The 12,212-nt window shown below is 42.6% G+C and overlaps 2 protein-coding genes across 3 annotated transcripts in view; one reads left to right on the top strand and one right to left on the bottom strand.

The window, feature by feature from the left end:
• Positions 1-9,459, top strand: part of ITGB5 (integrin subunit beta 5) — a 78,950-nt gene extending 69,491 nt beyond the window's left edge. The window contains exons 12-15 of the mRNA XM_081871487.1: positions 823-926; positions 5,992-6,108; positions 7,823-7,989; positions 8,876-9,459. Coding sequence (XP_081727613.1) covers positions 823-926; positions 5,992-6,108; positions 7,823-7,989; positions 8,876-8,971 — 484 coding nt within the window. The 3' untranslated portion in view covers positions 8,972-9,459. The remainder of the gene's footprint in view (positions 1-822; positions 927-5,991; positions 6,109-7,822; positions 7,990-8,875) is intronic.
• UMPS (uridine monophosphate synthetase) overlaps positions 1-12,212 on the bottom strand; it is a 55,693-nt gene that overhangs the window by 35,732 nt on the left and 7,749 nt on the right. The window contains exon 7 of one of the 2 annotated variants that reach the window (XR_014159079.1): positions 9,404-10,284. The exons of the other annotated variant lie outside the window; for it this stretch is intronic. The gene's annotated coding sequence lies outside the window, so the exon portion shown is untranslated. Of the gene's footprint in view, positions 1-9,403; positions 10,285-12,212 lie in introns of those variants that run through there. 2 annotated transcript variants of the gene reach the window in all.

Raw genomic sequence — 12,212 nt, 5'->3', positions numbered from 1 at the left:
CTGGTATGCTGTGTTTTCAGCTTGACAGTTCATATGTTGTGCAGGCATGCATTAATAGTATTGTGTATAATGAAATGCATGAAAAAATGCAAAATGATCTGAAGCAATATGTATTTTCTTTTTCATTTCAATTTTACACAGCCTTAACTGGCTAATTCTCTGTATTAGCCTCCAAAGGTTGGATACCTTCTCTACAAAACAGGACTGTCCTAAATATAATTTCCTTGTGCAAATCCTTTTTAGGGTTCTTCTTATCACTTCCCCTTTCTTCCTTTTTAAAAAGTATTATTAGAGAGTGACTTTTTCTTCTTGAATGGCAACGGCTTCTCCTTACATACAAGAAACAAATGTGTAGCCATGACCCGTGTACCAATAAAATCAGCAGCAGCCTTTATATGTGGTTGCCACAGAGGGGGGAAGTTTTTATTTTGAGAAAACATCTCTGTCCATGTTTTTCTCAGGCAAATAGTGGTTGCTACTGTGCACTGAGACTTGTGGGGCAGAGGATAGGGAGGCCAACAGTAGGTGGAGCCAGAGAGTATAGACAAAACCAGTGACAGACAGAACCCACTAATTCTAGTTTTGCTCCCATCCTCCTTCCTGCCGAGTTCTACAATGGGAACACTTGAGACTAAGGATGAGGAAGCTGGTGGCAGTGCCACTTCCCTGGACTGGTTCTAAGCAAGAAGGCAGATGGGGACCAGCTGAGGGTAAACAGAGGTTGGTGAGGCAGTGCCCCATTCCCTATGGGGGCAGACTCCACTGCACGCGGATGTGATTTGAAGGGAAGTCTATCAATCTCCTCTCATTTCTCTTTCTAAGGGACTGCATTGAGTGTATGCTGTTTAACTCAGGAAGACTGGCTGACAACCAGACCTGCCAAAAACACTGCCGGGACGAGATCATTACTCGAGTGGATGTTCTCAGTAAGTACAGGCAAGATAAACTAGGCAGAATCCTGGCAGAAGTCGATGCTGCTTATCAAAGTCTCACCACTTTAGGGGAAAGGGAATTTGGAATGTATTTTGTTAAAATGTAGACAAATGGTTGGATGTATTAGGGTTGTAAGGGAAAGGAACATTAAAGAACAACCGTGCGCATAACGTAGGAAAAGAAGTAGCTGAGAGGTTGTATCTATACAATATATCGATTGTATCTATATATTGGCTAGTGATATAGGAGACAATTGTTTCAGTTAAGCAGCAGTGGTCCTTCTGTGGCCCTCCACTTGTTGCTGGACTACAATTCCCAACATCCCTTACCACTAGCCATGCAGACTGGGGCTGATGGGAGTTGCAGTCCACCTCTGAGTTAAAAGAAAATTGTTGCTGCATGATCTAATGGCAACAGATATAGCCAGCCGCTCTCTGTCTGGAGTACATTGTCATGTGGACTGAGTAGTTTGGTATCTCTGGACTTCAAGCTCTGTTGTGTTAAACCTTTTGTCACATTCCATTTTTGTGTTGGTGTGGGTGGGTGGGTGGGTGGGTGTGGCATTGGCGGGGGTGGGGGGACCATCACAGCTGTAGCTGCTCAGCTGTACTTGTGGCTCAACCCCACTCCCGCCAGTTCACAGACAATGACTATTTGCCAATGCAAATGTTGCAACATACTTTTTTTCTTCCTCTTTGTCTGTCTGTGGTGAGTTTGTTTGCTATTTAAATGTGACTCCATTATCAACCCACTTTCCCAGGGAGAAAAGTCCAGATTTTTTCATTAATGGCATCCAAAACTGCCACAGAGGTGCAGTGTGTGTGTGTGTGTGTGTGTTCTTAAAAATGCCCCTTAAAGCCCTTCTGGCTACTTGTGTAAATACAGATGCCTACCAATCACAAAAAGCTAACTTCAGATAACAACATGCATACAGATAACCCTGAAATGCAGGCTTTTCGTTTGAAGCTGCTTTCCAAACTCATATGCTTAAGCTCTGCAGAGATAACGTAGCCAATATTGTGCTGAATTGCATGCAAAGTTCTTCCTGTGCAAACAGAAAAATTCTGGAGATCCACTTTTGGGAAGTGATTTGCACCAGCTTTACAAGTCTAGGGTAGAATTGAATTGAAACATTTGCGTTCCTTACTTGCTCCTTTATGGGGTCCCAACAGAGGCATAGACTCTATGGCTTCTGTAGCCACCACAATTTGGACAGAGCATAAAATGATCATATTAGTGATCATATTAGACTCCTTCAAACATACTTCCTCACCTCTGCCCCAGAGTGTCCTATTGGGATCCAGCCTCTTCCAGGTTTTGGTTCAACACTTTCACAGCCTCTCCTGATTCAGACAGAATAAGGAGAAATATGTGTGCCATCCATGCTCCAAATTCCTGGATGACAGCTCCCACTGGCTTCATATAGAAGTTGAATAATATAGGAGAATGGACCCTTCTGCTTCACCTTCACATGCAGCAGCCAAACCTGCTATAGATGGGTTTTTCCTGCAAACCCATCTGACTGGCCTTTTCATTTTATATAACAGCCTGTCCTTATATGATCCACTGGGGGGCCGGGGGAGAAACTGCTTGAAACAGCCGTGTCTGCCCCCCCTTCCTCCCACAACTTTCCCCTTTCTCTCAAAAATGACCTTTCAAGCAATTTCTGGCAATAAAAACCATTCAGCACATTTTTGAAATGCAAACACAGTGGATTGATTGCAGTTTTGATAACATCTCCACTTTGTCAGCACTTTGCGCCTCAAAATGAGACTGTTGTCTGTGGAGTATTCAAAAACGAAGGCAAGAGGAAAGCAAAAGGAATCCACAGGACAGAGTGCAAACCCTTGGCATTGAAGCCGGCATCATTTAGGTGCCTCGTTTTCTCAATCTCCCTTTTGTTATTAGGGCTTTACTTATTAGCCTAAACCAGATAGGCCTTTCGTGTGCATTCTTCTGAAAATCTGTAGCTGGGTTCAAAAATGATGAGATGGAATGTCTGATCAGACCCTAGGAGCCTTTACAAATTGTTGGTTTATTGCTCAAAAAGTGAACTTGATACTTGGTTTTAGCAGTGTTGCAAACAGCTAGCATGAGAAACAGTGGGATACACTGCTTTCCCTCAAATACCACTTAAGTTGTTTGTTTTAATTAGTTTTTGTTAAAGATTTTTTTGTTACAAAGTATCTGTTGTCTCCACTTTCAAATCAGTCTTTTTCACAGTTACTTTACATTTAGTGAGAGACACTTTTGTCATCAACACACTGCATTTGGGGGGAAAGAGAGAGTGGAGATTCTGTTCTTTTGTTCTATTGCCTATTATTACTGTTGGGGTTTGTGTCAGCATCATATGGGTAGGTCCTTTGTTTATGTATTTATTTTTATTGATAATGCGAGAGGTCCCAAGCTTGGTTGGCTGCATTCAGTTGATTGTGGTGTGGCTTGTTGGGGGGGGGGTAGGTTGTTGGGTCAGATTAGCCAAATTGATTTGTATGCTGTTTGTGGGGATAGATCATTGTCCTGTTGTGCTGTGTATGTAAAGGGGAACCATACCATGGTGAAGGCATCCTTCTTTGCTTGTCCCCATGCTAGTTTGAGTTTGTTGGTTAACGTTTACTAGTTTAACTTCTTGGTAAGGCTCTAGAGCAGATAGGGAACCCATGGTCCTCCAGAGGTGGTTGGGTCTTCAGCTGCCATCAGCTCCAGCCAGCCAGCATGGCCAATGGTTAGGGATGATGGTAGATGCAAATCAGCAACAACTGGTTCATAACAATATAAGAGCCGGCTGGATTAGGCCAATGGCCCTTCTAGTCTAGCATCCTGTTCTCACAGTGGCCAACCAGATAGATGCCTGTGGGAAACCTGCAAGCAGGATCTGAGCACAAGAGTACCCTCCTGCAATTTCCAACAACTGAAATTCAGAATTATTCTGCCTCTGACCATGGCACAGCATTGCCTCCACAGTTCATGGAGACAGTGCATAGCCTCCATTATGGCTAGGTGTCTCATCCTCCATGACATCCGTTTTAGAAGGTCCATCAGAACTTCTCCAGTGATGCACTACTGAATCGATTTTAAAGAATTAGTTTAAAGAGCATTCATTTATTAAATGCGACTAATTCAAGATGTTTAGCAGAGTTATATTTGATTCCTCTCCCGACTGAATGTCTGTATACCAGTTGCTCTTAGTTTGGTCTGAAGTTGTACATGTACAGGTAGGGATTTGTGGGCCATCTGCTATCAGGAGCAATGAAGGTTGAGGCATCTTTGAAACAGAAGCTCTTTGTAGTGACTGCAGAGGTCTGTTCTTCTGACATGGTCCACAAGCCATCTGCCAAGCAGCCAAACGCTCACACAGTAAGAGAGATGAAAAGGGAAGATATCAGATTCTTAACATGGGAGCAGGAGCACAGGCAGATGGAAAGTAACCTGCTCAAGGATACCTGAAGGGTGGAAACATGCAGTTGCTGGGTAAATGGGATTTCCTTGTTTTCACACGCAGGCTTTGACACTCGTAAGTGTCTGAGGGGCCTTGGTGTTTTGCTGTGTGGTGGAAACAAAACTTTATTGTCAGGCTTTTGGCCTAGGCTACTGAATATTATTTTTTACTTCCTGCTATAATTTTGTTAAGCTATGGCATTGCTCAACTATGTTTCAAATACTTTTTGTATAGCGTCATTCTATTGCTGGTAGTCACAGAGTTTATATATACAGTGGCACCTCGGGTTACATACGCTTCAGGTTACATACACTTCAGGTTACAGACTCCACTAACCCAGAAATAGTACCTCAGGTTAAGAACTTTGCTTCAGGATGAGAACAGAATTTGTGTGCCGGCGGCACGGCAGCAGCAGGAGGCCCCATTAGCTAAAGTAGTGCTTCAGGTTAAGAACAGTTTCAGGTTAAGAATGGACCTCCGGAACGAATTAAGTACTTAACCCGAGGTACCACTGTACATACATACATAGTGTGGCTTTGCTTTTTCTAAGCACTACCATTAGAAACTTGATTGCTTATTCCCCAAGGGAACGAAGTAGTGTTTAAAAACTGCATATGGGCAAAAGTGAGAGATTTGCCAATGAGATCTGCCTGAGGATGCAATTTTCTGACCTGCCCCAGATCTCTGGCCACATAACTACAGTGGTACCCCTGGTTAAGAACATAATTCGTTCTGGAGGTCCGTTCTTAACCTGAAGACCACTTTAGCTAATGGGGCCTCCTGCTGCTGCTGCGCTGCCGGCACACAATTTCTGTTCTCATCCTGAAGCAAAGTTCTTAACCTGAGGTACTATTTCTGGGTTAGCGGAGTCTGTAACCTGAAGCGTATGTAACCCAAGGTACCACTGTATTCAGTTTAATGCCTTTGCTTGACCCTATGCAGCGTATCCATCACAGCATGTTTTTTCTGTAATGCGCAACACTGACCTTATCAGTGTTGAATATTTTAATCTCCATCTCCCTGCTATTCCCTGTGCTCCAACTGGATTGCAAAATTAAGCTTATTTCCAGACAATTACTTCCTCCATGGAGATTGGCATAAGGAAATGAAACTTCCTCTTCCAAAGAAAGTCTTCCAAGTTTCAGTTTTGTTTGGCCTTCTTTCAGAGAGACATAGAAATTCCTCTTTAAGGAGGGCAGGGCCATACCAACATCTCCTTTGCAATCTTGGAGTTGTGTTTATCCATAGCTTTCAAAATGTTTAGGCATGCAGCTGAGTCAATCTTTCACCTACTCACTATGTTAATGGTTTCAACAATTTTAGACATTTGAATGGTTTCCTAATTTGCTCCATATGTACCAACAGGAAGGCCGTCATATTGAAAGGAATCCAGAGACCCAAGAGACTTAGAATCTCAACATATTCTTCCATTTCTGGGGTCAAAATAATGGTAATTCAAACATGTGTTTTGATGCGCTGAACAAATGCCCAGCAAAACAAAGGGAGCATCTAATGCTGCGGATATGTTATAGGTTAAAATGTTTTTCAACATGTGCCACAATATGCTAGGGTTTTAAATCTTTGTGTTATAAATAGGATTGTCTTACATTTTATTCCAGAAACTGATGACCCTCATTCAGTCTTGTGTGCTTACCCAGTGAAGGACTGTGTGATGAAGTTCACCTACACGGAACTCACCAGTGGAAAGACAAACATCACGGTTCTCAAGGAACCAGGTTTGTTATATCGTACATGCTTTGTGCTGTTTGTCCATACCACCAAGGCAAAAGTTTGGTTGTGGAATCCCTTAGAATATTTTAACACCACTAAGGGTACAAGGGTGTACAAGAGTTTGGATGTTGTCCATAGATACTCTTTCCCTTTTCAGATGTGCAGAAAATACACAAGCAGTTTTAGGTATTTAAGGCGAACCAAGCCTTCCCCCTTTGGGGGCTTTAGTGTGGTGGGGCCACTTCCACAGCCCTGCCATGCACAACAGCCAGGGCTGAAAGTGAGGGTTTAAATTGCTTCACCAGCCTGGAGATGGTGCAGTGATTGAGCCTGATGCTGATGGATCCTAGGCTAGCTCAGCCTCCCTGCCCTCCATATACTGTGTTTTGAGACCTTTCACTGGCTGCCCATAGAACTCCCTTGTGTCTGTATATTTCAAAGGGACAGTTCTGCATTGCTCTGTTGAAGGCAGCCTGCAAGAGTCCAGCTTAGCTGGGAGGAGACAGCTGAGCACAAGAGGGGTTTGGATTGCTCTGCCTACTGATTAATTTTCACTGGGGGGGGGGGGGGGGACTGCTTGTAGGTTAAGCCAGAAGAACAGATTCACATAGGGAGTGGTCCACAGAATACTAGTGAGAGGGGATGAAGGTTGATGGTCAGTAATCAGTGCCAGGCACATCTGGAGCACATCAGAAGGACCTTGTGTGATGGGATGATGAAGTCAACTTACCTCAGTGTTGCAAGCATTCTTGCCAGAAGAAACATCCAAGCCAGTTGAAGCTTATTGGCTAGACCCAAATCCCCACCCTTATTTTAATCCCCACCCTTATTTTTAAGTCTAACTATGACCAAAGTAAAAAAGAATCTAGCATGATAATCTAAAGCTCCTGATCTAAACAGCTCCAGACTTTGGGGAAAGAGTCCAATATTGGATTTAAAATTTTAAAAATTAATACTTTTTGTAGTCAAAAAGTTAGGCAATATTGTGCCCTACCTTAGCTTTAGGGAACTGAATGTAGTGGCGTGCCCCAGTCTCAGTCTCCTGTCAAATTATCTAAGCTGTGAGCTTGAAGTGGGTGGGGCATCATTTTCAGATGGCATTCCTTTCTAGGCGACTTTGGGGCTGCATGCCAGCGGTGGACGGGGCAGAGCAAGGGATGTAAATTTTATCTATGTAAAGTAGGCTAGTTTGTATACGCACTCACATTCCCCTCTCTAGCTTCCACCTAGACAAGCAATAGGCATTATCAGAGTTCAAGGACACATTCTGAGCCAGGCAAACATGCTCAAGGAGCGTGTGAAATAGGACCAGTGAAGAATGTGGCCTGGGAAGGGTGTGGCTGAGGAAAGGGTGAAACTTGGGAAGAGCCCAGGCTGAGGTTCCCCACCCGTTCTTAAAAATGTTATACATATGGAGCTGTCACATGCAGCAAGCAAAAGGACATGTGAAATATGTGCACAGAAGTAACCACTTGCTGGATTGGGGATATATAAAAACTCTGCTGCTGCAACAATATATATGCTGCAAATAAATTAGAAGAGCTGATCATATGTTAATAGTTAACTGTTGTCTCTGAAATACTGCCTCATAAATTCTGCTGTTGGTTTTGAACCTTTCAGGCTTGATAAAATACCTGTATTTGAAAAGGCAAGTTCTGATGTTTACACTGGATTTAGATAGTGTCCTTATCAATGATGATCATTTCTTTTCCTTGCCAGAGTGTAGCACTGCCCCTGATGCCATGATGATCTTACTGGCTGTGGTAGGCAGCATTGTGCTCCTGGGGATTGTCCTCTTGGCAATTTGGAAGCTGCTGGTCACTATTCATGACAGGCGGGAATTTGCCAGATTCCAAAGTGAGCGTTCCCGGGCAAGATATGAAATGGTAAGCATTCACTTCATTGGGGCGGGGGGACCAGAAAAGAGCTGGAAAAGGGCTCAGTGCATAGGGGTGGGAAGAAATGTGTGCTGAGGACTACAGAGCAGGAAGGGAAAGTCTCGCTTTACTCTGTTCAGGGAAGGATTCATGGAGGCTGCTTGAGACCAGAATGGTGTGCAGGGAGGCAGAGGTGGCTCGGGTGGAGGGACGCAAACGTGCAGCAGCTGTGTTGGCGGCAGCTGAAGAGCCGCAATGCACTGTCAGCTCAAATTGCCTTTGCCCAGGAAGGCAGGCTGTGGCTTTGCTCTTGGTGCAGTTGGTCACCCCCAGCGGAAGAAGACACAAGGCAGGCAGATGCAGGGAGCTTGAGAATGTGCTTGGCTGCCACCTGCCTGCTTGGAGAGACAGCGTGGCTTCCTTGAGCTGGTCAGGTGGGGAGAGGCAGCCCCCCCCCCCAAGCAAGTGAGGCATCAGGGCTCTCTCAGTTTGGGGGGAGGGGCTGCCTCCGCCTTCACACTGGAGGGCTCTTCTAGTCAGTCACTCCTGAAGCGACAAACCAGCTGGTCTCTGCCAGCCCCACCCCACCCGTGGCAGAGGGACTCAGGAGTGACAGTGGTTTCACCAGTGATACAGTGCTAGTTGACGCCTCTATCACAGTCTGGCTGTCATACTGGTCCTGGGTGATGCACTGATATATCACCTAGGCCTACACAACACTATTACAGACTTTAGGAGTGCATGGGTAAAGAGTAGCAAAATAACATTAAGGGGAGGGGAAAACAAATGAGATTCCATTGATTTTAGCAGAACTTGCATTTGGTTTTCATGTCCAGAGTTTAATCTCCCTGTAAATACACTGTTTATATCACTTCCTTTTTTTCTTTTTTTGTAGGCTTCAAACCCTCTTTACCGAAAACCTATTTCCACCCATAGCTTAGATTTCACATTCAACAAGCTTAACAGGACCTATAATGGTACAGTTGATTGACCCTGTGCTTGAAGGTGGAAGAGAGAGTTGAATGCTTGACAATTGCTTGGCTTCCTCACCGCTTCCCAAAAAGGAAGACTGAATCCTCTACAGTGGGACAGTATTCTAAACTTTGACTTGAATGGCAGGAGATGGCTTCTATTGCACATTGAGGACAAATGGGTAGCAGCCCATGTGCTCTGCAGATCTCTAACCCAAGCCCCGCTGATGTGCTCAGAATGTGTTGTCACTGACCTGGAGCTCTTGATGCCTCGGAAGCGCCAACCTATTGAACAATGTGCCATATAGCAGCTTCAGCCATATCTTGGTAGGAAAAAAACATGCAGGTCCATTTCATAGGGGTATTGTGTCACTGCTGGTTTTTAGGGGAGAAAAACTAGCATTGGAGAAGGTGGTGGAAGCATTGTTTTTTTAAAAAAAAAAATCCAGGTGTTAAACAGTTTTTAGAATAAATTTTTATATTAAAAAAATAAAAGCAATTGCATATATGTGCTATGAGTATACTTATTCCTTTGCTTCCATGATCCATTTTTTTTATGAAAAGGTGTGTTGCACTATATTTAAGGACTTTTTATCAGAATTTAAATTAATATAAACAAGGAAGACTGCTTGTTCAGCCCATCAGTTTTAGGTTAACCTGTACACTTACAAACTGCTCAGTTATCTGAAATTCCACGTTACAGCAGTCACAGTAGCTTTTAAGTAGCTGGAAATGTTTTGACTCCAAGCATGCTTATTTAGGATTAATTCCCACTGAACTTTACTTCCAAGTACACATGCTTAGCATCTGGTTGTTAATCTTTCTAACCTGAATTTATCAGCCCCTGTTTGCTCACTACGTGACCCATGGTGAAAATAAAATAAACCCAAGTGTGGACACTGTAATATTTGCATAATTCAACTAACCACAAAACTTAAGATACATAATCTCTGTTTCTGTTCAATGTCACCAGTTTTGCATGCTGGCAAAGGAGACAACTAGAGGTCCTCTAAAGGCTGCTCACTAGTTCTCACTATATGACACATTAGGTTTAACCTAATCTACTTTAACACTGAACAATAAAGATCTTTAAAGAAGCACAGTGTTAAATGTATTAAGATCAGGTTTCTAAATGCCTAGTTACAGAGAGGCAGCGTATAAAGTACTTTTGTTTTATAAAGCTTACTGTTTGTTGGCAGTGACATTGCATTTCCTCTTCGCGAAAAAATCAGCCTTAATGCTGCGTCACCTTGTCCAAGGGGCAAAGTTGCTAGGTTCACTGTTCAATAATCTGTAATGAAGAGGTGTGGCAGCAGGCAAACAATTGGATGGGCTGAAAAGCAAAATCGAGTGAGTGGTGGGACTACTGCAGCCCAGGAAGGGAAAAATTTCATATTATTCCACGCAGCCGACATGTAGCAAAATGACAACTGCAAAGCACATGGGGTAGCCACTTGCACCTACTCCACCAAGTAATGACCATAGCATCACAGCAGCAGCTCAGGTTTAATATGACATGTATGAAAGGTCTTAAGCACACAAAGACCATTATCACAAACCCAAATATGATTTTAATGAAGTGCTGCTTCAAGTTCTTGCAATGACTGGGGAAAGAACAGTGCTCAAAACATTTCGTGACTCTGCAATTATAAAAAATAAGAGTCTATACACTTCCCTTATACATACAATATTACTGCAAACATTGTCCAGTTTCAATATAGCAGGCAGCTGCAAACTGAATTTTGTTAGGACTTTAATGACAGTTTCTTAAACTTCCCAGTTAAACTATCACTCCCAACACCTACATGTGCAGTGTAGATACATCAAGTATGAATTTAAGGCTACAACTTATCTCTAATTGTGTAGCCTAATGCTTGGAAGCATTTCTTTTATCCATTAGTTGAGCCTGCAAAACAAATTTTAAAAAAGAAAGAAACATAATCTTGAGAATTAGAGTATATCTATTTCTTATGGTAATTTAAGAGACTGTTGTATCACAGCCTCAGTGCAGAAGGCAACATAAAATAAATAAAAGGCTAGCCAAGCTACCACTGATTCTCTCATTCTGACCCTTACAGGTCACAAAATGCATTTGCCAGGAGAAAACCAAGTTATTTTCATTTCCTGCTGGAGCAGTAGGTGCAGACATAGACCAATAGGCTGTTTAAGCTTGCTGCAATGAACACAATTACTATCTGCTACCCAGCATCAAACTGTGTTTATTTAACATTTATATATGCCACCTTTCCCTCAAGGCCTCTAAAGGCTTTATAATGGCAACATAACCAATAAGAAGAGAACAGCCTATGGCATGTAAAAATAGAACACTCATCAATCAAAGCCAGGATTGATGGAGGAATGAGAAGAGTTGTACAATTACCTGACACACTAGAACTTATGAACTTTCCATCTTAACCACATTAATTAATTCACTCACACAAATAAAGTTGTCTCTTACACATCATGGTGGCTGGACATAGTGGAAAAGCACTGTTTGGCTAATAGCAAAGAAAGGTTGCCTATAACAGATTTACAGTGATAAAGGGCCACGTTACAAAAGGCTGAAATTGTCCTTCACTGTTAAAATAAACTGGCTCCAGCTTCATCTCAAAATGAAAGTGTAAAGCAGCCAAATTAAAGGAGGGGTGGAAACTTGAAGACAACAACAGTTAGGTACTGCAAAGCACCTCATGCCACTTACACCTTCTGAATGAAATGGCCGTTGAACACTTCAACAGAGAATGTGACAGAACTACAGAATTTAAATGGCTATCAAGTGTTTGTGTCATTCCTATAATAATCTGTAATGAGCATTTCAATAACAGCCAGTTATGGAGAATCACTGTTATTGGCGTAGTTGGCTCAGTGCCTAGTATTGAATGAAGTAACAATCTCTGATGGATTTGGTTCTTCAACAAGTACCGCAAGCCAGTAAATAACTGCAGAATGAATATTTTTGCCATCATTAAGCTACTGCATTTCCTTGGCACAGAAGTTTGCCAAGCAACCAGTCTAACAAGAAATATCACCTGATGACCACAACGCCAAAGACTGCATCAGCTTAAATGTATAAAAGTCAAATCTAGCCACTTAAAAAAACCCCACTTATTTTACAAAAAAGATACAATTAAGAAATTCAAGTTGTTTTATAAACTAGCAGAGGTTAGCACATCCAGCGCCTGTCTCCCTGTAATTCATTTACTGCCTCAGCTAGGAATGCCTATGGTATATAATGCAAATGAGGTTTTTTTAAAAAAAACC

This window comes from Podarcis erhardii (assembly GCF_964252035.2).
Source record: "Podarcis erhardii genome assembly, chromosome: 1".
Taxonomy (NCBI): Eukaryota; Metazoa; Chordata; class Lepidosauria; order Squamata; family Lacertidae; genus Podarcis; species Podarcis erhardii.
This window is presented reverse-complemented; position numbering and strand designations above follow the sequence as displayed.